This window comes from Heliconius melpomene, chromosome 6 (assembly GCF_056956725.1).
Source record: "Heliconius melpomene rosina isolate 202511_hmr_F chromosome 6, ASM5695672v1, whole genome shotgun sequence".
NCBI lineage: Eukaryota > Metazoa > Arthropoda > Insecta > Lepidoptera > Nymphalidae > Heliconius > Heliconius melpomene.
In genome coordinates, this window is record NC_140394.1 from 8,938,373 (window position 1) to 8,966,056 (window position 27,684).

Here is a 27,684-nt window from a genome sequence, read left to right on the forward strand (position 1 = left end):
ACTAAATTCTATTATCTGATAAAACCAATAACGTATAAAAACAACTATTTGTATAAATTTCCATACTTTTACTTCATCAAAAGATACATAAAGGACATACAACCTTAATCACCGGCCTTTCTAGCCTTTCAAGCTTTCAACACGCTTTATAATCACATTATGTAATTTAAGCATAAGTTTCCCCATCTGATAGTGTTTCAGGGAAAACACTCTTGCGTATACTAGGATACTGTATAGGATTTAGTTAAATAATCGATCGTATTTCCTATATGTAGAGCATTTGTTTGTGTAATACTTTAAATATAGTAATTTGGTGCACCGATTGCATTATGTAATAAAAAAGGTGATGAAGTAGAAATGTCTTAACTACAGCTTAAGCACTAATTTATGATTATTTTTTTTTTTATGGAATTTATGAATTTATTATCTACTAGTAAGTCTGGGGCTAATCAGGGCAGGGGTTGGGTATTCGGTTCCCGATCGAGGCAATGAAATATTTAATATTTTAATTTCTTCGCTCTCGTACTAAGGCAAAACGCGGCGTTAAGTTCCGCTCGTTAAATACTAGCGACCACATGCGTTTTCACCAGCTTGAACTATATAATTATTTGTTTAATAATCTGTATTACTTATCTCTACATTAAAACAAAGTTTCAATAAAAAGGGTTATTTTATAGCAGTTTTGTCGAACTTTACTATTACTGAAATACTTTTTATCCTAAATTGAAGTTGAGTTTTTCTTTTATTCAAATAGATTTCTCCAATCATTTTTGAAGAACATAGAGTTACCACCGTCCCGAAAGTCAGTTCACCTTAGATGGTAAGAAACTACAACTACTTCATTGTACATATTAAACAATAGTAGCTATCCTACATACAAATTTAAATTACATATATTTTTATTCTTTATACTAATATTCTTCTAACTCTAACTCGGCATTAAAATTTCATGTGTATTTTAATTTTTTTCATTAAAATGTTGTCCGCCTACACGTAATAAATGTTAATTTTATATGATTATCATCTTTAAACGAAGCTTTACCAAATTATATGAATATAAATAATGAAGTTTCAACTTTCACTTATTTTCATTACTCACCTAAACAGCAGTAATTGCTATACGTAATGTACTTAAGTTACTTAAATATTAGGTGAATATAATATCATAGATTATGTCTAAAGGTATAGCAATAATAAAGGGTAGATTGAATATCTTATAATCTTATGTCAATATTATTGTTTTTATAATAGATAAAATATATATATTATATATAATTTACTAGCGGTCCCCGCGAGGCTTTTCTCGTATGGAACATACAATAAATATATCATATCAGCTTTGAATAAAGTCAACTTGAAGTTCTCATACTTAATATATTGTCTTATATGTCAAATAGACTTAAATTTAAATATAGTTCTATTTAAGTTACTAAAGAGACATTCATAAATGTACCGTCATTTGCAAGATTTTAAAGTCAAATTAAAACAATTAATTACGAAGAATTAACAATTAATTACTATTTTATATTCGATCCTCAATTCAATTTAATGCTTATAGCTCATCTATGGAGCCTAAATAGTTGATCAAATAGTTATATAAATAAATTATAAAAAATATATTGGAATATTAATAAGTAGAAATAAACATCTATTTAATTATCTCCTAATTACAGAACAAGTTGCTTATAAAACATTAATCTCGTTGTTTCAATATGGCAGCTTTAACATAATTACTTAGCTAATGGGCTTTTCTATAAAAAATCTAAGCTTGGTGTGATACTTACTTTAATAATGTTCTTTCACTATTATGCAAATGGATAGGTGCATCTTCCTATATAAAAGAAACAGAGTAAGAGTGCACTAAATTAACGATTTCCGTGTCCTAAATAAAGTTTGATAACTTGATATTTAACTATAAATCACTTTAAACGAGTGGGGATTGCCATTTAAATAAAAAGTAAAAACTTTAGTGCAGACTGGTGAGAGTGACAACGAACGCGCAACGACGCACGCGTACAGCCGCGCGCGAGAAAGTTGACATTTCAAAACAATTTTGGCGCCATTATCGTTTGAGAACAGATTAATTATATATTTATATAAATATCGATATTTTTTAAATTTTTAATCGATTTTTTTCTGTGATTCTGTGAACAATTGTGGTGAATCGGGTGTTAAGTGACTTTCGCCGATACAGGATGACTAATACACGTAATATCAAGGTAAGGGGAAATTTTAGTTAAAATTCTAAACACGTTGAGTGTAAATTACACTAATTACCATATAATAAATAAGGGGAAACATAATATATATTTTTTATTTAAATATATGACAGAGGATCATAATATTATTAAAATAAATTAATGAACGGCTTCTTTATTCATTTCGAAATCGTTATAAATCTCTTCGTTCTACTCTTCACTTTCGTTGTTATTCTTTAATATACAAGCGTATAGCGTGTGGTGGATTTGTTAAGCTTTACTACTATCTCACACAATATACCATTTGTGTGAGATAGTAGTAAAGCTTAACAAATCCACCACACGCTATACGCTTGTATATTGATGTATACTTTTTATTTATTGACTTATTAAATAATAATAATTAATTAAATACATATTTTTATAAGAACGCGGAAGCAATTTTCACAACCTTTCACAATTTACTATTGTCATAAGTTTAATATAAGTAAGAAATTTCTTTATTTTCACAATTTATTACTATTTATTCAACAATATTGGATATCTGGCATAAAATAGTCTGTAATAATAATATAACTTTTAAGAAATAATTATTACTAAAGAATATATAAAAATTTTTTGAACTATTAAAAGTAATTTTTGTATGTTTTAAATCAAAATAACAATTTTCTTCTAAATTACCATAGATAAATTTACAATAACAACAAAAAATCGTTAAGACACCTGTAGACTTAACAACTTTAATTTTTTTTTCTGATCTAATAATAATCTTAGTGTTTAAAAGTTTTATTCTCTTTTAAAATAAATATATTTGGCACGAATGACATATTTTTTTTATTTTGAAAAAGTTGATTAAACGTGTGTGGTAACGTGATGCCGAAAAAAAAAGCTGTTTAAAAAGTCTGTATCTATGGACTTGTACTATACGTACACCCCTTAAAAAGCGATAACGCATATTATAACGATATTTATTACCGATGTTTTGCTCTATCACGAATTTATGATAAAACGCGCTTGTGAATATATTAACAAGTAAATAACTACTAGAGATATTAATGTCGTTTCCTAAAAAAATATTAGTAAATTTTTTACCCATATTACTTTTACAATTTAAACATTATCGTAAATCAATTTTCGGTTAAACTTCTTCCCTAATTTTTGACTTGATGTCACTGCTGCCAAACACTGCTTCAAAATTCGCAAAAAAATATGTAATATATAAATAAGAATAGCCATATCTTGGTTTAGATTGTTAGTTTATTTAATAAATTGTACGCGAGGAAATTATAATATTTAAAACAATTTTGGGCATCTTAGCTATGTTAGACAAAGTGTGGCGTTGAGTTACGCCACCTAACATTTAATGTTCTATCATATAGAATTATCTTGCACTAGATTCACTCTATCCCCTGTACAAAAAGCGTCAAGGTAAAATATTTTTCTATATCTGTTACTTATTTTACTCAAATAATTGTAAATTCCAATATTTTTTTTTTTATTAATCCTGTTTTTCAACTGATCTACATTAACATGATCTATTGAGAAATAAATTTATTACATATATGCTGCATGCATGATTGCATGCATGTAAGATTAAATGTAGCAATTTATTAATTAATCTAAATTAATTTTACTTTAAAATTAAAATGTTACAGGTGTTTGCGTAATACAGGGTGATGGCCAATTGCGTTATTGATAGACCCAGTTGTTTAGCTTAGATTGGAGATATTAGAAACTCGTCATAATTCTAGAATTATTACGGTTTTGTATTTCTTCATATTTATTTAGAAAGACATAAAAAATAATAATAATAGGATTATTTGTAAAATTAATCATTAATCTATTTTTTTTAAAAATGACTTTTTTCTTTCTGTTGAGTCGCGGATTTTTTTCTTATAAAGTCTAGAAAATAGGAATCATTCGAATATAATATTTTTCCTAAATGGGCGCAACTCCGCACTGTCGCGTCTGGAAGCTAAAATTTGTGAATAATCCCTTAAAAGTATAATATTATTTTTTTTACATATTAAACGAGATAAAGATATATTGTATGAAATAATATAAAGAAAATTACTAAAATAAAATAAATTAAAAAAGAAAATTAACTTTCATAAAAACATTTAGTTCCCAATGACTATCTCTATCAATTATTTATTAACAAACATAAAAATTGTATTCGTATGCAAATTAAACAAAAAACTCATCTAGAATGTGAGCATTGAACTCAACAACACATAAAAGGCTTTTTACGCCATGGAGGTAAAGTTCTTGTATTGGCGTCACACACTTTCACAATCGGCTCATCTATCAAGTTGAATCTAGAAACGCTAAAGACTAGTGTTAGTATACCTTAAATATATAATAGGTATATATATTTTTTAAAGAGCTTGTATTTTCCATGTAGTATTTTCTCTCTTGGCAGGGAAGGCAGGGGACCTAGTGTTTCCTATGAGAAATGTTTTACTTTTAGCATCATGCTGTATAACCACTTACAGCAGAAACAGTATAGGTACAGACAAGTCGTTTCTAACTATTCTGTTTCTGCTATTATACGTTCTCCCGAGTGAGAATCGAACTCACAATTATCGATGTTACCTTTTATCCCACGTTGCTATGATAACGTCTAAAATATTTTAGTTTGTTTGCGTGAACTGGCATTGTGGTTTCACCATTATCGCAATAAGGTGGTATCCCTAAACTGAAAGGTATTTAGACTTATAGTATAAGTTTTGTAGGTATCTGAAAAAAAGAATATTCTAAAATAATCAAACTTTTCTTTTCAATTTTCTATTAGATCGATACATAATTATACATATTGTGAATAGCTAAGCTACCAAATCAGCTTTCACTTCATCCAAGAACATATTTCGAGAAAGCTTCTGGTCAACACCTGAGCTATATTAAAATCATTATAAAGAAATAAATTCTAAGGAAATAATAGAATAAAAATATATAGGTATGGCCCCTGCGCCATGAAGGCCTTGCCTTATATCTACATTTATATTGTTACCAATAATATAGTATTTACATTTATTTTATTTCTTCATATCATAAACGTATACGCAATACTGTTTATACTATAATTTAAATAATAATAATGAAGATATTTTGTTACAAAAATAAACTAACAAATACTTTCCTAAATAAATTTCATACAATTTAACGATATGATCAAAAAATTCTTAAAAATATGCAATTTTATATTCAATTATATTTACGCAATGTCTCTGTAAACGGCCGTTATATAGCGATAAAAATCCCTCGATTGTATCAAATGTCTTCAATTAATTCGTATAATCGAAATGTAAAATTTTTCACAAATTATTATATGGAAATAGTGTGTGAAATGTTAATTTCTAAATATATATTAATAGTATAGTTTAATATATGTTTAGTAATCACTTAATTTATGTTCCATGAACTGAAGGTCGCGTTCGAGTCTCTCTTTAGACATCAGTTCATATTTACACACTTATATGAGTACTTTTGAAGTTTTATTTTTATAATGTCTTAATTTCCAAAACGAAAATCATACGATTTTTTCAATTCAAATCGATAGTTCCTGGCAAATATCTTTAACCTTCTAAAACTTTTAAATTCTTTAGCATTTCATTTATTTTTTTGTCTTCATGTTGCATCTTGCATTTAGCAGCTTAGGCAGAGGGAACCTAATGTTAAGATACTCTGTCCACATTAAAACTCTTCCATTCCCGTCAAATTCTCGCATTTCGAGTTGAGTCGTGGAACTCAACGTTGTGATTTGCCTCATTCCGAGAACGAGGAAATAAAAATAAACATTTCATTTACCTGAACTGGAATCGAACCCACAACGGTCGCGTTTACAGTCGTTTGCTTGTGCCCTTGTTCCGCGATGGCCTAAAAAAATATAATATATGGTTGATTCATTAAAAAATCAATAATAATAACTTTCAACTAGAATTCCTATCAAACTATGGAAACTACGTACACTTGAAAGAAACTAGACTACACAAGCAAATAAAAGTTTAAAAAAACACTAAACAGGACGAACTGGTTAGCGTGCAAGTTGCCAAGAACAGTACTAGCTCGTAGGCCATCGACTTTTTAACGTAACCGCTCAACGAAAGTGAATCCGTTTTGCTTTCTTCATGCTGCTCCACAAATTATGATATTCCCCATACATTATATATGTTAGACATTGATGCATGGTATCGATGGAAATATGAAAGTGTCACCTCCCATATGTCACAGGAAGTGGACGTTCTTTGTAGCTATGGCTGATTTGTAGTATGTTCTAATGTAGGTAGGCTTTGAGTGTAGGTTCTTTGGTTTATTGATGTAAATATTTGTATTTCAAAGTAGAATTAACGAAATAAGGAGAACGGAGAGGCAGTAAGTCGATTATGAAGTTAGATCGACCTATCAAGAAATTATGGAAGTTCCGAAAAACCATCAAAGACTTTTATTGATAGGACATTATGACTCTATATATCATTATGATATCTTTTATCATAAATATATTATTAATAACCGTCCATTTTTTTTATAATTATTATTTTTTTTTACTGTGCAAAATTTTCAGGAGAAAAGATCTAATGACCTAAGAGATCATAAGAACGAAAAAGAAAAGTGAAATGGTTGTAAATTCGTATTCAGCTTATGATTTTTTTTAAATTAACTAGGTAAAGCTATATCCAATAAATATATTAAGTAGAAAAATATATAAAAATCATATTGAAAGTAAAAGTAATATAAATTCAAGAGACACTCTATCCTACATAAAACCACTTGCGAAGTATTATCATGCATAATGAGTACAGTTACGCAATCTTACCTCGTGTTAGAGGCTTGTTACGTCTCCAAAAGATTAAAACGGAACTTAGTTACGTAGTGAAATGACTTGTGAGATGCAGTTGAGATGGCTTTATGAAAGTATGTCTAATTTCTTATTGTGGATTATAATATATTATTTAATATATATATTAGTGCAGTTAAGAGCTCTTGCTGGTTGCAGCTTCGATATCCACTTGAAGCAGTGCCTGTTTACGAATATTTTCGATGTTCTGGTTTGATTTCGAATAATTTAAATTCAGTTTCTAACCTCGTAATAAAAAAAAATATTTTAGTCAGACTTATCAATTTAGAAATAGCCTTTGTTATTTTTACTAAGCGCGACGCTTGAATTTTGACCTTATTTTCGCACATTACTCTTAAATGAATGTGATTTTCAACTGCACATATATTTACAAGGTGAGACAAAATTCAGTATTGAGTTTTATAGTCTAAAAAAAACAAAGAGAAAAGATAACTATGGAACACTTTATCCTAAAGTGTCCTTTACTCCCTTTAAGTGCCTTGCCTAGTACATGAATAGATTTTTTTTAGTTTCACGCTTCATCCCGCACGTAGGGTAGGTAGAGGGAACCTTTGAACCATTAACCTTTTTTGATAATATTATTAAAACACACAGATACACATGGGAATGAATTCCCATTATGACACTCGTTCCCATTAAGACACTTTCGTTCCCCTGTTTCCGTCGAATTCTGGAGGCATTGCGTATTCAGTGGCTGGGATCGAATCCACAACATTTACGTTTACAGTCATACGCTTTTGCCCCTATGCCACGACGGCTTCGACGGTATACTAATGATACAGATATTTATCATTCTACAAAAGTCTCTCATACAATTTCGTAATTATCGTATAGTATAATTAAGCTAATATGCATTTTCTACTATGAAATGCCATGAACTTCCTTTACAAGACTGGTCTAAAGAAAGCGACAGTTAATCGATCTTGGAAAAGGGTGTGGCTGTAGAGAGGAAAAGCCAAATGTGTTCGCTTTTTATTTATGTTTGTATAAAATTTTATTAAATATACAATGGTTATGTATTCAATCCAATTTCTCAAGAGGGTACGAATGTACGTAATTACTTAATAATAGTAGAATATTTTATTTAAAAAATATATAGGACTAAAGTCACTAACTAGTGTGGCCCTAATATAAATAAATGAATGTATTAAAATTATTGTAGTAGATTAAATATATGAAAGAAAAAGCATACATATGAAAGCGGAGACCGGAGTGTGCTAACACTAGGCTTCCCAGAGAAAACAATCTATAATATTGTGTTCTACTTTATTTAAGATAAAGTTCATAAAGTTATATTTTAACATTTACAGAGTAAGACAACGTTGTTATGAAACACCTACCATACTCGTATGCGTCATATTTGATGTTCCGAAATACTCGTAGTTTAACTCTCACCGGATTTCCAGTTTGTGCAATTTACGCATTTTTAACATATAAATTTTTAAGTAATCAGCTAAGTAAATTTAACTATATATTTAAACTGACTAAGCTGACACCATTTCCTTTTTAAAATTCTGTGTTAGTTAATCCTTGTGTTAAAAACTATATAAGCGACAAATCAAAAACTATATATAGGTATATTAATGAAAACTATATATATAGGTATATTAGTAAAAAGTATATTAGTAAAACTAATATAGGTATATTTGTAGGGTAGGTACCCGCAAATTGAGACTTGTCAACTTTAAATTTGAACCCGTTGACCTACCGTCCTACGATTCCGACTCACACTTAACCGTTTTTTTTTATATTACAATATTTAGGAAACTATACGTCAACGACAATAGTATTATTAAAGTTGTCATACAACCACCAATCAATGAGTGTAGTAAGCGTGTGTTTTAATACAACAGAGCCTTTACTTACTTCCGTTCAAGAAATATTTTTATTCGCCTACATTTAATTTACTAGTAAAAAAAATTACATAAAAGATTTATGATGAAAAAGTGAGTGGTAAGAGAGGTAGGAGGAGACCTCGGTTGACCTTAGAAAACACAGTATCAACGATACTGGAGGAAGGTCACGTAAAAACCATGAGGATCCCCCGGAAGGGCATGTATGAAGAGGTTGATGACAGTGGACGAGGCGAAAGAGGTATGTACAGACCGTAGTGTTTGGCTCTCCATTCTCTCTGACTACCCGACTAGGGCTAAAGCGTGAAGTTAAGTTAAGTTATTTAATTTACTACACTATGGATATTAATTAATTTGTATGTAGAAATATTTTAACAGTCGAGTGAATTTAAATTAGTATATAAGTAAATTTTGAAATAATATTGCATTTTGATATAATAATGGACATCTTCTTAGCTTTCCTGCACACATCAGGGTAGACGGAGGGAACCTAGTGTTAAGTTATTCCATTCTTAATTTTCCGCCAGATTCTGCAGGCATTGCGGTTGTGTGGTGGAACTCTACGCTGCTTTGCCTCGACACCAGAACGAAGAAATAAAAATATACATTTAAATAAATATTTAATTTCCCCCATTTGGGTCGAATCCACAACCAGTAGCGCTTACAGTCACACACTTATGCCGCTTTCGATTTTGACATAAAATTAATAAGCATAAATATTAGAATTATAGTTTTTCAATTTACATAAACACTAAGCCCGTAAACACCGTAGGTATCTAATAGGAAAATAACGTGACATTTTAATATCCTACATTTAATTTTATGTAAAATTCGCCAAATGTCATAATGAGAAATTTCTATTCAATGAAAATAAAATTAAAAAGTTTTTAACTTAACTGGTTTCTTATAGATCCGCTTTTAAGTAAAAGATTTGAATGAATATTATTACTTAACATTTGATTTATTGCTACTAAGTGAATGTCTAACAAATTGTCGAATTTATACGAATGTTTTTTAGTGTTTTTTTTTCAAATTATATAATTCGTGACACAGACAGAAAGGAATGTTTTGATACTTTTACGATAATTATAAATTACATCACCAAACTCTCGCTGCTACTCCAAAATAACATTTTTTTTAATATTAACAAATACAATTACTAAGAAAATATGAATAATTTTAAGATTAAAATTTCAACGAATCTTAGGACAAGCTGAACAATTGTAATTATTTATTATTGAGGTGGTAAGTTTTAAGGCTGTACCGGTGCTATATGTAAAAACAAATGAAAATAAATTATATGAAAATTTTAAAAAGTAAGTAGTTATTTGATTTATGTTCAGAATTATTTTATATAGTCAGGAAGCTTAAATTAATATCAAGTTTTAATAAGGGGCTAAGTGTTAAATGTCATTATGCAAGATTTTATAAAGGTATAATGTAATTATATGTTCCTTTTTAAAGCGTTGCGTTGGGTTCTGCCAATCAACTCAATACCTCAAAAACTCGGCGGAAATTGGGGAACGGAGTGTGTGAACACTATGTTTCCTTTTAATTGATATTTTAATTGATAACAAGAAGTTTGTACTATATTAAATAAGCAGAAAAAGTACAATAATTGTGTAATTTGAGGTCATAAGCAAGCGAGAAGCGGGAAGAAGCTTTCTTCCGAATGTCAGCGAAGATAAAAGTAGGTTAATGGTTAATAGGAAAAGTTTAATGAAACTTTAAATTATTTGATTGCTAAAAAAACAATTAAAATAAATGTAAGTAATTGGCAAATTAAAACAATACAAAGAAATTAATAATCATTCACCGCAAATAAATAAATAATTCTTTATATACCGATCGATATAATTTAACGCTTCACGATATATTTGAGGCCATAGTCACGCACCAGTTGTGGGTTCGATTTCACAGTTTATTCACAGAAATGAAAAAAAAAAATTCTTTGCTGTCTTTCTCTGGTAACCCAGAACGCAATGTCTCGAAAATTGGGGGGTAACCTGAGACGGAGTGTCTTAACCCTAGGTTCCCTTCTGTCTAACATGTTATTAGTGGGATACATTAAGAAATTAATTAATTTATTTATTTTTATTTATTTATTTATTTAATCTATGATGATTGCCTTGTCCATCGATAACGCAAAACTGCACATTTTTAATAGTTTACTTTTCTACCTTAATAAAAAAAAATAAGATACAAAATCTGTAAAACTCATTACTTCTCTTATATCACTGTGGTTTATTGATATCCTGTTATTATATATAACTCGTATTAAATAATAACCAATACATACTATATCCGCTCGTTTCAAAACCACACGAGGTGACATCATGTTACCAGTGCCTTTTAACTTTCGCTTTCTTTAAAGGCAACGGTCGGGCATATCCCATGGCATGTCTAATCTGCTTCTTAATACACAATAGATGGTCTTTTTTACGTGGGTTCGATTCTAGGTTGACGTAAATATTATTGTGGTTTTTGTTTACTCGTGTCATGTTATATAATAGTTTTACGGTTTAAAAACTGTCAAACGGTTTAAGACAGTGAAATTAGTAAAAGGAATACATAGATTTTTTAGCTTTACTGTATCACGCACATACCTGGGTAGACAGCGGGAACCTAGGAACCTACGTTAAAACACTTTGTTCTTCATTAAGACACGTTGCCCACTTTTCGCTGTATTTTTAGGTATCGCCTGTTGAATGGCGGTTGCCTCCTTACTAGAACGAAACGAACGAATAAAATATTACTTTTCCCGCGCGTTAATCGAACCCACAAGGAAAGAATTTACAATCGCATGCCTGTGCCCCTACACCACTATGACCTCTCGGAATATTTTAAACCATTTTTAAAGTGTTATTCCATTCTTAAGAAAGAAAAATACTTTGTTAGAATATGTATAAAAATTATATACCGCTTCGTTAAAATTACATATATTTATGTTGTCATAAAAAAATAAGAAAAAGGAATTATTTATTTTAACCGCTAGTTTAAAAACCAAACGAATGTTTACGATTGAAGCGGAAGGTAGTCTACGCTGTGGACTGCGGTCGCTCCGCACGTTCAACTTTCGCTTTTCACTGCCAAGGCGATACCGAAATTACGCTTCAGCATAATTTTGTAATAATACGAATTTTGCATAAATTAAACCATTTGTAATTTAGAAAACTACAGTTTAAATTAAAGAATACGTATAAGAGAAATCTTAGTTTTGGGAGGATATGAAAAATATTAAATTAAATTATGTTCCCAGGTTCCCTCTGTCTACCCTGCTATATGAGGAACACCGGACACAGTGTGAAACTAACAAATCTCCTTGAATATTTTTATATATTTTTAACACGCTCCTTCGTGTATATAATCTAGATAGATTAGAATCTATTTATATATCTATTAGTCAATCTATGTAAGAATATTTTGCAATACTATTATGAACAACTCCTTGATGAGTTCGATGCAGTCGTGGGGAAGCGCAAACGCAACGGTTGTAGGTTCGATTCCCACTTGATGAAATACATTAGTTTTATTGCCTCGCTCTGATGATAAACAAAGAGCGACGTTTACCCCCTCCTGAATAGAGGAATACAGAAACACACAGAAGCGTGATCACTGATTACCTTAACTCTAGGTTCCCTCTGCCTTCTCTGCTTTATTCGGGACACAGACCTCTTATATTATGCAATACTTATATACTTAGGTCACTTATAGAGCCAATGAACTAGTATAAGGAACTAGATATCGATACCAACCGTTGACACGATTATATACTTCTTCCTCATTAAAGTCTTAATGGCTATATGATTAGGTTACATGTGATGTTATGTAATGCAATCTTCCGTATGTAAATATTTTATAATAATAGATATAATTAATAATAATAATTTATGAGAACCTATTTAAGGCCAGTCGTGGCGTAGGAGCACGAGTGTGTGTGCGACAGGTTATGGGTTCGATCCCCACTCGAGGAAATCAAATATTTCTTTCAATTTATATTTTCATTCCTTCGTTCTGGTGTCGAGCCAAAATGAATCGAGAATTCGGCGGAAAAGGTAGCGTGTTCATATTCTTAATACTAGTTTCCCTCTGCCTATCCTGCTGTGAGCGGGATACAGCGTGAAGCTGATTTAAACTAAATACTTATAACACAATATTAGAAATAATATTATAAGGAACTAAATCGTCAATATAATAGTCATTTGTCATGTTTTATGATGACTTTATAAGTAGACGAGAATACAATGTGTATTACTTTCATTTTTATTTTGAACGTGACCGCATAGTTACGTACGTCATACGACAACGACCGGTAGTGATGTTACTTAGTTGTCGTCACTTTTGACGTGACATATTGTAGGTACATATTACGTTTATGGTATTAGATGTCACTCATAACAATTCAAAACGATTTAAAAGGTAAAAAATCTTTAAAAATGATGTAAACTAGAATATTATGTCGGTTATTTGTTTAATTGTAGAAAGAAATTTTATAACTCATTGGTTAAGGGTTAGATTCCTACAAGTAAAGACAAAGCACGGTGTTATAGTTCCGCTACTCACGCCACAACTCGCCACGGAAAGTAGAAAACGGAGTATTTAGCCACTAAGTTTCCTACCCAGCCCATACGGGATACAGGGTCAAATTAAATTTTAAAAAACTATATAGAAATAGATTGTTATAATTACATGTTTTGTAAGTAATTTGTTATTTTCAATTTTATCTATTTAATATTTTAATTGAAAAGCGTGTATGAATCGCGTGTCCATCGCATGTTGTAAAGTAAGTTGTTTTATATGAAGAGAATGTTTATTTTACTGTTATTGACTATTAAATTAACTATTGAACTGTTCTTATCGTTTATCATAAGCCAAATTATTAAAAATTATGTTTCCAGTCGTACGTTATGTCCCTATGTCAATCGTGTCGACAGATTGTGAGTTCGATTCCCACTCGAGAAAATTAAATATGTAATAGGTACATAAATCTTTACGTCGTATCCCGCATGTAGCACGATAGGCATAGGGAGCCTAATGTTAAAACAATCCCTACTAATAAATATTTTTTGTTTTTTTTTCTTCGCTCTGGTAACGAGGCAAAGCGCGGTGTTGAGTTACGCTACCGAACACACAATGCCTTCAGAATTCAGCGGAAAATAGGTAACGGAAGTGTCTTATCAAAAAAAGATGATTGTATAAAGAAAAATAGCTGTACAAAGAGCGGGTGTGAGTCCAAATTATTCTTCATGTTTCAGACGGAAGGCGGAGAATGCCTTGACACTAAGCTCTCTCTGCTTATCCTGGATTCAATATTTTCATATTGACAACTATTTTTGTTTTACAGTTCTGGGTCTGCATGATCTGCATGGCGACATCCATGGCGGCGCCCGTTCCACTTCAATTGGACATCATCGATATGGCAGCTATTAGTAGAATGTCACCACAACAACTAGAGGCACTGGCTGAAGGCCTAGCTGCAGAGGAGATTATGAGGTAAATGTCAAAATGAAATATTTTTGAATAAATGAAAGTGAAGAATGGAGTAATTTTTCACTAGATCTCTCACTTATTCTTTCTGCTTGTTCATATAATGTATTATGTATAATGCGTTGAGCCCCCAGACAGAGTTGAGTGGCAGACCACTCAACACGGAATGCCTCTAGAATTCGACAGAAAGTTTGGAACGGAGTGTCTTAGCACTGGGTTCTCTCTGCCTACCCTGCTGTGTGAGGGATACAGCGTGAAGCATGTAAAAATGTAATATACCTACTACTTTTAACCCTCGACGACAACGGAACAGAGATGAGATGAGAGATGAGAGATGTTATAAGATTTTATTTTCTTTTTTTTCTTTGACTACTGTACTCTCAATTAAGGAGAGTGTTCTTAGCTATTACTCAAGAAAGTATTAAGTTGTCTGTTTACAATTGTGCCGGGTGTTTTTAATTATAAATAAAAAAATCGATTATTATTATTTACTAATTATATTTTTGCTATTAGGACAAAGCGGTCGTCAGCGCAAGCGCTAACATCAGTAGTGTCCAAAGCCTCCTCGGGGCTACAGAATAAAGTAAGCTTATTAAGTCAAGCATCGGCCGGTGCAGCATCATTTATTACTTCTGCATCTGGAAAATCCTCTGGACATGGAACAGAAACAGGCTATTCATACGAACCAGTGAGTAAAACTTAAGAAAAAAAAATTAAAATACCTCAATTTATTATAATGGATACTTGGTAAAGTAAGTGGTAAGAGAGACAGAGAATTGACTTTTCAAAAAAATACAATACTGCGGGAAAGGTCATAATATAATAAACATGAAGACCCTTCCAGGACACGTATGGAGAAGTTGAAGACAGTGGACGAGGCGAAAGAGGTATGCAGGGATCATAGATTTTGGCACTCTATTGTCTCTGGGTACCTCGCTAGGAGCATTAATTTCATATTTATAATCTTCTAAATATTTGTTATATTATATTACTATGTAAACCTTAATTAAAAATTGTTTCCTTGTTTATTAAGCAACATTTTAATACATTGTATCAATCTTAAATAATTAATCTTCTACACGATAAGAGCTTTAGAAAGACAGTAATTTGGTTCATTATATAGTAGCATAATCATAAAATACAATAAGATACGGAAAGAAAGTATAATTTTGTTTGGATCAAATAATTTAAACATGAAATTTAAAAGTATGTAATTCTTTTGCGAAGTGTTTTTTACTTAACGTTTAAAAATCGTCGGCGTAAGGGCCTTGTATCTACAATTTTTTACTGCTGATATTGCTGCTCTAAAACAGCATTTTTGCAATTAGTACATCCGAAAAAATTATACTTAATGAACAGAACTTAACGAACCTAATTTGCTAATATAATAAAATGTAATATAATTAATATTAAAAAACTGAAAAAATGATTGATTTGGTTATCTGGAAACTGTTCAAGGGTAAATTTTTTAATCTAATATGACCTACTGAATGCATGAGCCATACACAACTCTTTTTAACCGACTTCTGTAAAAAAAGGAGGTTATCAATTCGACTGTATTTTTTTTATCTATCTCTATTTGACCACGCGGGCGAAGCCTCAGGTACTATCTATTAGTTTATATAATTATCATACTTTTTCTTTTACAGCACAGTGAAAAGGTTGACTACTGGGGCTTAAAGAAATCTATTCTATATACATTATTCCAAGCCGTAAAAGCTATCACTGGGGGTGTCACGATATTAAAAGGACAGCTTATTAAGGGAGGGGGCGCCTTAGCTTCTACTATCGGCAAAGTGATTTCTTCTAAGGGTGACGTTGTCAGCAATTTTGGAAAGAAAATTGTTAGTTCTGCCGCTTTGAGTGAAAAGAAACCAGCATGTAAGTATTTTTGTTATTATCATATTTTTTTTCTTCTATAATAATGTTTGTATAGTTAAGTTTCATAGTAATAAGCATTTTTTCTATTTGGTAACAAAATTAATATACGAGTATGTTGGGTGTATATTACAATGGCAATAAAAAGTATCTTTTCCAAAGGTGTCATCCGGTTACTGACATTTGTTGTAATGAATAATTGGTAGATTCAAACCTGTGGGTACTTTGTTTTACATATATCGATATATTTTTTTTAATTTTCTTAAAACATTAAATATTATGGTTTTCTCAGATATATAATGTAAGTCTTTTTTATTTATAATTTTGATATTGAACTCAAAAATTAATTCAATATTTCTTTATCCATCTTTTATCGTAACCCTAATGTTTTACAGAAAGATAGTAAATAGAAATAAAAGTTGAAAGTTGTAGAAAAATCTATACAAACAATTTAATATATACGATTTTAGTATGATTCTTTACATAATTATATAAGGGCTAAAATATACTTATGTTCAAATTTCTATAATTAAAATTACATAACCTTAATGATGTTTAATCTTCTATTACATAAAATGGAACTTAACTACCGTACATATTATGTACATGTCATACATAATTCGCTTCGCTCCAAGCATAGAAATAAAATGAAGAATTTTTTTATACGTAATAAGATTATCAAAAAATATTTATTTACTATTTTATTATGATTTTTTTGATCATATTAAAAGCTAAGGCTCTTATAGAATGCTACTTAGAGAGAAAAATATCTACATTGGAATTAGAAAGTGCATTGGAAATTGCACACCATCCCGGATGGTTAATAATCCCGTTATAATTTTTTATATAGATTACTATATAAAAAAATATAAATATGCATGCATATCTGTAAACGCGGTGATTGTGGGTTCGACGTCCACGGTATAAACTATTTTCATTTTCTCACTCCTGTAATAAGATAAAGCGCTTCGTTGACTTCCGCCATTCAACATGCAGTATGTCAAAAATTGGCGATGCGTGGAGACCGGTATCTTAGCACTAGGAGCCCTCCGTCTAGGTTAGGCAATCTGTGTAAAAGATGTAGACCGTAGAATAGACATATTAATGTATAATATTTAATATTATACATTGCCATAAACCTATGCATAATAATTAAATTATGTTACAATACTATTCCTTGACCAATATTGGCTTATGTTGTACTAACATTCATTTAATGTTTAGAGCAGTTAACATTTATGACCAATGTGCTAAATGAGTAAACCACAAAAAGGAATATTTGCATTTTCGAACTAAAATGATTCAATTCTATTGCATTCGAAGGATTCATACACTAAACTAATTCCGTACCCTAGCAATTAAATAAGAAACTAAAATAAATAATTAATGTTCTTATATAAAGCTACGACGTAAGTACTTATTTGTAAGCAAAAACTATAAAATCGGTATCTTAGCGTACTAATTAACATCAAGTGCAAATTCATAACATTATCATTATATTTCACAGAGAAAAACACAGAAAATTATATTCCAGCAACAGCAGTAAACGACTCGCCACCCACCACACATATAGAGTATGGCCCTCCTAAAACGTACGGTGTGACTGGATCACAATACGCTCATACTGCACTCGCTACCCCACTTGGGTTTGGGGCACATAAGTACCCTGCACATATTCTCGCTCTGGTAACAGAACAAAGCGCGGCGTCAGGCTTCGCCACTCAACACCGAATGTCTCAAATATTAGAACCCTAGGTTTTATCTTGCTGCTCAGTTTCATGGAGGAGACAACGTGAACAGATATGATCATATTTAAGAAGCACCGACAGCTTCATTCTCTTCTCTTATCATACAAAACTATCATAGTCCAGTTCACCTCAACACAGAACATTACATTCCAGCAACAGCAGTATACGGCCCGCCGCCCACCTCACACATAGAGTACGGCCCGCCAAGCGCGTACGGCGCAACTGCCCCACAGTACGCTCACACTGCACCCGCTGCCCCATCTGGCTTTGGAGCACATAAGTACCCTGCACATTTAGACGGTGAGAATTAATTGTCTTAAATTTTTTTTTTGACATATTTACTTTTAAGCTACTCGTAAATTAGTATCTTACACTTTCTTAATATTTATATGCTTGGACGGTAAATCTTTGTGTATAGTTTCTTTTTTATTTTGATTGATCGATATATATACGAGTGCCTATATTAAGTTACACATAATATTTCAACTGGAGAGAAAAGTAAAATTAGAGACAAGGCAAAAAAGATTTAAAAAAATAATAATAATAAAAAATGCTGTCTTTTATCTTTTCTCATCTTTTATGCAGGTGTTGCATAATGTAAGATATCTAAACGAAAAAGTGATATATGATTACTCAATAGTATGTAGTAGATACTTTTATCTTACTCAGAGGTACCAATATGTGACGTAACTCAACACTGCTTTCTTGCTATCCTTGGCAAAGGCTGTCTGAGGAAATATTCATCATAAATGAAACTATATCCTTGAATGATACGTGAACAGCCATCATATCCAGTCATGCATGTCTTAATTGCGTCTTTACACTAATAATTTAAATATAATAACAAAATAAAGTACTACTTTTATAATTATTCTGCATAATTTAATAAATTTAAATGTAATTACAACAAATAGCGAAAGTGAGTAAATTACTGACTTCAACCGGAACCCCGTAATAATTACGTTTTTTTATAAATATATTTATATATAATTTAAAATTATTAACATTAAATAATATATTAATCTACGGCTCTTGAATTTTTTTATGAAATATTTCTAGTCAATTATTAACGGATTTCATAAATAACAATAAGTTTCAAACTAATATAGTCTCATTTCTTTAAGTTTCTTGAAAGGTTATCTCGTTAAATTCATATCCATTTCTTTCATATGGCTTGTATTTGTCCGTTGTGGAATACAAAAGGTTGGCTTCTGTTGGCTTCAATTTAGAACTTAATACAACAAAAAATAGAACAATTTATTAACGACCAAAAAGTAGGGAGCTATTAACTATTTTGTTTTAGCTTCACGCTGTACCCCGCACGTAGCAGGGTAGGCAGAGGGAACCTGGGAACCTAGAATTAAGGGACTCTTTAGCCCACTTTCCGTCGCCGCGCGTTACCTCGTAACAAGAGCGTGGAAAGGAAAATATTAAATATTTATTAGTTAATTTCTTCAAATGGGAATCGAATCCAACTGTCTCGTTTATAGTCACACTTTTGTGCTCCTGTCCACGACTAGTCTCAAACTAGCTGGTGATTTACCCAGCAAAATCATCATTACCATCGAGAGATGCGCCAAGATAAAAAAATATATATGTGATACTTACACACCTTTCAAAGTAGGCCATGCATATCCGCTTCCACTTTCAATAACAAGTTAACAGAAAGTTATGCAATTTTAGGTTAAAGTTGATTTTTAAAGCAATTTCGTATATCTTTAAGTTATATAACATATTAGTTCTAGAAAAAGTTACAACATACAACTATTATATTATATGAAATGGGAAACATAATTTGAATATTATTTTGCATGGGAATTTGTATGAGCATTTTCAATACATAAATTGTTTATTTTATATAGTTCCATTTAGTGTGAGAATCAGTTTTTAAGTTGTTATAGTTATTGTAACAGTATTATGTGATTTTATATTATAAAATTTCATAACAATAAATAACATTTATAATATAGAACTTTATGGTTATTATACATTTTCAGTTTCCACAACCGATTTTTCCACAATTATGTGATATTGTTCTATTTATACCCCAATATTTTTTTTTGTATATTAAAAAAGTACGTAAATAACTTTAGTCCTTTCTAATCGATTCTACCAGTATTTCATCTATCTTCCTGGTCTCTATGATGTGAAAGGAGGAAGGGTTATACAATTATCGATTGTCATTTAGGCCATGACATCACTTTATTTTAACACTATTACTTAATATTGAATGAGATTTTAATATCGATGCTAATACATTATCTGAATTACATAAGGAGCTTATTAACCTCATTTAGTTCTTGTTCTTTATATACTACTAGCGGACGCGCGCTGCTTCGCTTGCGTATTTAAGGGTGAATTCTAATAACCCATGAAACATGTGTTCAATGAAATATTTTTAAGTCTAAATTTCAAATTTTATAAGAATCGATGGCGATTTAAAGATTTTTCCATACAAACTTTCAGCCCTTTATTTGCACCCTTAGGGAGTGAATTCTAGAAAACCATGAAACATATGTTCAATTAAATATTTTTAAGAGTCTAAATATCAAATTTTATAAAAATCGGTGGCGATTTAAGGATTTTCCCATACAAATTTCAACCCCTTATTTGCACCCTTAGGGGGTGAATTCTAGAAAACCATGAAACACATGTTCAATTAAATATTTTTAAGAGTCTAAATTTCAAATTTTATAATAATCGAAGGAGTTTTAAAGATTTTTCCATACAAACTTTAAACCCCTTATTTGCACCCTTAGGGGGAGAATTCTAGAAAACGATTAAAGACGTGTTCAATTAAATACTTTTAAAAATCTAAATTTCAAATTTTATAAAAAACGGTGCCGATTTAATTTTTTTATTCTATATAAGGAATTATATCCTCCATTCACTGGACGTCAAATAGTTCACCACAGAATAAATAAATGCCTCAGAACTGAAAAAAAAACAATCTTGAAAACTTGTGCAAAAAACCCAGCGAGATTTTTTAAAGGCTGAAGAAACGGCTAGCCGTTTCCTCAGTATTAACAAATTATGCAAATTAATATAACTAGTTATATTAATAAATATATTTTTAACCTAGATATATTTTTTTACTTATTACCTAATGTACTAAGTAGTAAGTAGAGTATTACTAATACAATTATTAACAGCTACATATATCCCAAGATTATTTATTGATGTGAACATGTGAATTAATCATAATTGACTGAGAGCTGGGAAAGCTAAGAGTCTCAAGAGGTCACAAGTTCGAATAACATTACATTACAATGACTCAGTGGTTTTTTTTTACATAATAAAAACAGATGAATAATTTAATAGATTCTATTAATAGTATCTTATAGAGGTAGGTATGTAAAAATATTAAGGCTATTATGGGGGGGTGGAAATGTGCCTGAACTGACTGAAACGTAATGATTTCGATTTCAATTGGACCTAGAAAAAAAATTTCTAGGGAGTCTCTCTAGGAAATTACTATAACTTTTTTTTATTTGTATTGTGTCATTCTACACTTTGGAAGGATTTTTTATGGCTAATAAGCCATACGTCCTAATTTAAACGAATATATGACAGAGCACTTGAACAGTTTCCTAGAGGCGCGGGTCAAAACTAAGCTACGTTAAATTTTTATACGTTTTCTAAAACAAAGATTTTTATTACAATTTCTTCTCATTTTTTCGCTTAGGAAGTCCAAATGCGGTGTAGGGATCTTAACACGCAAGATCTCGAATTTGGGAAATGTAGTGTTTGGACGCTAAGTTCTGTGTAATTATTTTGTTATACAAAAAAATGCTAAAAAACGGAAAAAATAAAAATATTTATATATATTTACAATTTTCATCATTTTGCGTCTTCTGTTGTAATATTTAAAAAAAATCGCTGAGAAAATACACTATATAGGTAGTAAAAATGGAAAGTCACCGCCGATGCTAATAAGTTCAACCTTGTTTTGGAAACATGAATTTTAAGTAGTTATCTTAACTCCTTGAGGTAGCATGAAAAGTATAAAATTTAAAAACTTTGTTATAAATTTACTAAAAAAACCATTCTCTAGTATATGTTCAAATAAATGAAAACTATATTTAATGATAAATTATACTTATATAGAAAAAGAAAACAAAAAGATGGTATGTAAAATGACTTTAATATAATAAATAATTACTGCATATAAAAAGTAAAACCAAAAAATAAGGTTTCTTATACGATAAGTAGAAATAAATGTCAAACAAAACGCCTATTATAACAATCAATACAGGTGTTGAAGTGGGCGACTTCAGTCCAGCTCCAGTGAAAGTAAATTATATCATACTTATTACCAGTTCACCTAGAATTTTAAAAACATACATTCACGCGGAAATGAAGCTGCTTTTAAAGTGGCTTCATAAAGTATTTATTAACTGAAGTCTGTCACGCACTCATTTATTAAAATTTAATTGATTTAATTGAAATTTTCTTGTTGGAATAAGGTACTTTCTGAATAATCGAATCCCGCTTGGAATGTTTATTTTTTTTAGTTTCACGCTTATCCTGCAAATAGTGGTAAGACACTCTTCAGAAAAGTGAAACTTTCCTTAATATTAACGAGTCATTTATAGAGCAAATTAATCTTTTACTGTGTTCTCTCAATGTAATGCTTACCCGCAATATGCACGATATGCATAAAGATGAAATGTATGTAAAAAAAAAATCAGCTTCACGCTGTATCCCGCACACAGCAGGGTAGGTAGAGAGTATAAGATGTATTTAATTTTAAATAATTATATAATATTAATGACACTCCCAAACAGTTTTTTATTCTGTTGAATAACTTATCGTAAAAATATAAGAATTACAATTAGTAGTAAATTTAAAAATTATAGGTAATTAATTAATATTTACATAATTTATAAGACCTCCTTTAATCTCGACCGAGTTTGCTTAATTGATTGTAAATATTCAAATAGATACAAGTACATACTAAAATTGATGTAATAAGAAAAAAAACGATTGTTACAACAATAGATCATTGTCGTTCTTTAGACAATGTATTTTTTTTAACAATACTAATATAAATAATTTAGAAAACAGCGAAACTCCAAATTTTTAATAATTGTTACACATAATAATATAACTTCAATTTATTTTCACGCTGTATCCCGCACACATCAGGGTCGCCAGAGAGAACCTGGTGTAAAGACACTCCGTTCCCCACTTTCCACTGAATTTTGAACCAATTGCGTGTTCATTTTATTTATTTTATTTTCAATAATCATTTTATTATCAATATAATAAAAAAGTGTTTAATCTCTTTTCTCTATCTCTTCTGCCTTAAACAATAGCAATAATAATACTCTAAGAGCAAATGCTAATAGGAAATACATCGATATCAAAATATCAAAAAAAAAATTATAATTTTGAAACAAAATTAAAAGAACATTTTATAAAATTAAAATAGAATCCGCCCCTGTAATATGGACTTCTTCAAATGTGGGTAAACCTAACTTCATTGTAATCGGTCATGGTAAAATATGTTTAATTTATTTTAATCTTTCATTTACATCTGTTAATTGAGTATTTGATATTGTTTTCTTTTTGTTATTTACCATGTTTTGCTGACATTGATTAATATGTACTTTTTTATGATAACTGTGTATTTCTCTTTAAATGAAATGTAATTTCTTTTGAGAAATAAATAAACTCTTTAACCACAAATATTGGAGAGGACTAAACTGGAACACAATTTAAATAAAAAAAAATCCACAAAACTGAATTTGAAGTCACGACCAGCGTATTAATCCGACATACAATAAACTTAATATACATAATATACATAATATATAATATATATAATCTATTATATCGATACAATAATATATCATCTATTTTATAGTAATAGAGAATGTTACAAAAGCTATTACGTAAATGGTCATTACTCTCCCATCCTAGACTCGTGAGATCAGGAAAATGTATGGGCACAATACGTTATGCAACACAAGGAAGGTAGGCTTCGCTAAGATAAATATATAAATTATGTACTAATGCTAGAAGACCTAACTTAGAGCTGGAGTGTGAACTGAATGAGTAAATAGCGATGTTTCCGCGGAAGCTTCTGTAAACGAAATTTCGACTAAATATAAGAACATATTTAATTATTTCTGTTTCTTTTTTTAGAAATTTAGAATTGAAATATTGCATTGGCAGTCTTGAGTGGTTTTGGTAGCACTAGGAGAGGATTGCTCAAAATTCCTAAGGGAACGATAACAACTGGATTTTCTATCTAACGTCTTTGTTTTTCTGTTTATACTGCTATACCTAAAAAAGGAAATGTTTCATATCCTCGACAGGAATCGAACCCACAACCTACCACAGTTACACGCAATGATTGGCCTTATCACGTTCGTATGTTTTATGAAACAATGACTGCATGAAATTGTATGGCTTAAAACTTTAATACACATTCTCATACATGTCTCTATAAATTATTCATTAGGGATTCGCAAACAATATGGATTATGTATTCGGTACGTCAATTCTATCTTGTAATTTTGCTTATCCATGCGTGCTATGGGCAAGAACAATATTTTTTTTTCATTCCAAATATTTGTCAATATCCTGATATTACGATCATTTATGCAAAATCCAATAGCTTACCCAAACAGTTATCTAAATACTAGCTTACTTATATTAAAATTACTTAAATTATAACAAAAATCACAAATTAAAATCTACACCATTTTTTGCTATACAAATCGAAGAAACTAGGTCTTCAGTACAATCGAGTAAAGAAGTAATAGTTTCATCAAAATTTCTTATACGACATAAGTACTGAAATACTCTTCACGAAGCCTTCCGGTCGAAGCCTTATGCAATTCTAACAATGTCCAAAATAATAGGTACCTTTAAAATACACGTTAAAAGAACGACTCGACCGTATAACACGATTTCAATACCTATATTGCGAATACGTAATCAAATTTGTAGGTCGTCCGTTTAAATATTTAACAAATGTACCCACTTAAATGGTAATTTTTGACGTAACGAAATTTTGGTATTCTTGGTGGGACCTAATGTGATGATCATATGTGGCTGTTTAAAAAAATACCGGCGTTAAGTTTTGTGCTAGCGTGTTTCTTTATTAAGCAGAAATTTTTGTCCAATTCTTAATATCTGGAAAATATATTTTTTTTTAAAATGTATGCAGTGAAATTGTGAGTGATATTTTTTTAGGTTCACGATGTACCTTTACTTTCCCTACTTTCTGTCAAATTTTTAAGGCATTGCGTAATTAATAATTCATTGCGATGAGTGGGAATCGAACCCACAATCACACAACGGCCTATAACATTTTAGGTTTAGTAATAGTCATATTTTATAATTTTTAAATAACTAACTAATAAATAAATAACTTTAATTACTACAATAATATAGTATGCCGTGTGCCGTTATTAAAATACAAAAAATATATATAAAATTTTACTTTACAAACAATAACATTAAAACAAATAGCTGACCAATAATTGTTTTTGTCTCAATAAAGTAACGTTACATAAAGAAATCGTTACTCGTATCATTTCCAAATACGAATGTTTTTGTACTAGATGTTACAACTGCTATTAGATTAGAAAGGTGCTCATCCGTCACATGACATTGTGCAATTTTGACGTAACTTGTGTTCGACTAAGACATTTTTTTGAGACAGGACGCGGGAGACTGAGTGGAGTTCACGCTGGAGTCGTCATACTGACGCCGGTGGGAGATGCCGCACCTAGTGAAAGTCATTACAGTGGTTCCACACCTCTTGAGCCACCACCGAGCTTGATAAATTCCGTGTATTCGGCAATCAAAAATGTCTTCGCATCTCCAAGTCCTGTTGAAACATACGCTGATCATGTCCCACCCCCTCCTCAACCTGCTCCCCCATTTAAACAATCTTGGGGTGCAGTCAACTCTTATGGTGAACCAGCTCTATCCGACACTTATACAGATTACAATCCTTATCCTCCGATCGATTATGCTTCCTCCAAAAAGTCCGTTTTGCCCACCCCGTATAGACACGAGGGTTTAACACCGGCAAAAATAAAAAAAATTAATGCCAATTTGGAAAAATTAAATTCTTATATGAATGAAAATCAACGATCGTCTGAAGAGCTTCCCAGTTTAAATACAAACTATATTGACATGCTGAGGAAAGGCTTGATTCCATTGATGCCGACACCAGTGGTCAGTGACAATGAGATAGGGGTCCTTCCTGCTGAATTCCTACCTGATCCCATGGCATCCACGTCCACGTCCACCACAACCACAACGACTGCTTCACCAAAGAATATAACCGAAAGTGAAAATAAAAGAAGAAAAAAAGAAGTTAAATTCATTCTCCGTGGCAACAGGATTGTTCAAGTGTGACAATTGACTTGACTGACCGTGAGGTATGTTGACGAGACAGACTGACTAACTTCATTTATGTAATAACAATATTTTGAGTCGACTAAATTTTGACTAAGTAATTTTGACTAGAACTAACTTGACTGAATACTATAACTTGACTGTAAGCATAAGCAAATTAGCATAAATATGAGACTTTTAATAAAATAATAATATATCTTCAATATATATTTTCTAATTTGATTTTCTTTTCCATTTCCAGATACTCCTCTATACGGTGCGGTACTCAACGCTGACAACCTGCAATATTACCACGTGTAAATACTATAACTTAATTTTCCACCTTAATATTTAAGGTTTTAGTTAATTGAATTGTATTCACGTAAGAACAAAATTATACTGTAGACGATTTTCAATGACACAATTGATAAATTAATTCTTAACCAAAAATATTATAAGAAATAGCTTGTTTATCAAAATTGATTTAATTTGAAAAAATATTGTAAGTAAATATACATACTATTACTTATAGCCATTAGATTTAAGATTTATTTATAACTATTTGTACTCACTACGGAGTGTTTTAACACTTAGCTCCCTCTATAGGTTCCAATACCTACACTGTACTGTAAAATGCGTAAAGCTGTTATCTTTTACGTGTAAAACGTCAAACTTAAAAAAATTTATAACGACATAATTTTAATGAATACTAATCAAAGAGAACTAATTAGTATTTAATTAGACATTAAAATTAGATAAATTATTATTTAATCGTAATATTGCAGCTACAAAAAAATTTTTGCTCAAAACATTGAATAGGATAATTTAAAAAATATTTTTTTTTATTCATTCTTCATTACTTGCTCATTTTCATTAATGTTCATTAATTTATATATGTGTATTTTTATAGTTGTTTGTGTAATTTTATAATGAAAATATGTGTCATCGACATATCTCTTTAGTAACTTATGTAATTATAAGAAAAACTTAAGTTAAAGGATTGCGGCACTTCTTCACTATACATATACCTAAACCTATACATAAAATACGCGGTGTTAAGTTCCGGGAAAATATAAAATATAAGATTTTGTTAATTCTAAATATAAATGTAGAGTAAGAGATTTTATTCACTCCATTTTATTTCTAACATAAGCATTCATTGTCACTACTCTCCTAATTGATGTACCTATGTTGTATGTATATGAAATTGTAAATAAACTATTCTCATTATTATTTATGTTAATATAATAATTTAATCTTTGTACATAAATAAATAATTTGGGATACGAGCGGTGTTTCTTTTG

The 27,684-nt window shown here is 30.5% G+C and overlaps 1 protein-coding gene across 2 annotated transcripts; it reads left to right on the forward strand.

The window, feature by feature from the left end:
* Positions 1-1,836: 1,836 nt before the first annotated feature.
* On the forward strand, positions 1,837-27,666 carry LOC146538387 (uncharacterized). Of its 2 annotated transcripts, XM_085186840.1 has the most exons (7): positions 1,837-2,219; positions 14,251-14,399; positions 14,907-15,081; positions 16,043-16,274; positions 18,173-18,319; positions 25,698-26,424; positions 26,643-27,666. In XM_085186840.1, exons 1-6 carry the CDS (start codon positions 2,196-2,198, stop codon positions 26,399-26,401), a joined length of 1,431 nt encoding a protein of 476 aa, XP_085042966.1. In that variant the 5' UTR covers positions 1,837-2,195; the 3' UTR covers positions 26,402-26,424; positions 26,643-27,666. The 2 variants fall into 2 exon arrangements, with proteins under 2 accessions (XP_085042966.1, XP_085042967.1); XM_085186841.1 differs by lacking the exon at positions 25,698-26,424 and having other exon boundaries at positions 1,965-2,219.
* Positions 27,667-27,684: the final 18 nt, after the last annotated feature.

Excerpts from the sequence above, each read along its gene's own strand:
- LOC146538387 (XM_085186840.1), top strand. The coding sequence starts at position 2,196 with ATGACTAATACACGTAATATCAAG. Across the intron at positions 2,220-14,250 it reads CTAATACACGTAATATCAAG|TTCTGGGTCTGCATGATCTG; the intron begins GTAAGGGGAAAT and ends TTTGTTTTACAG. Across the intron at positions 16,275-18,172 it reads GAGTGAAAAGAAACCAGCAT|CAACAGCAGTATACGGCCCG; the intron begins GTAAGTATTTTT and ends ATTACATTCCAG.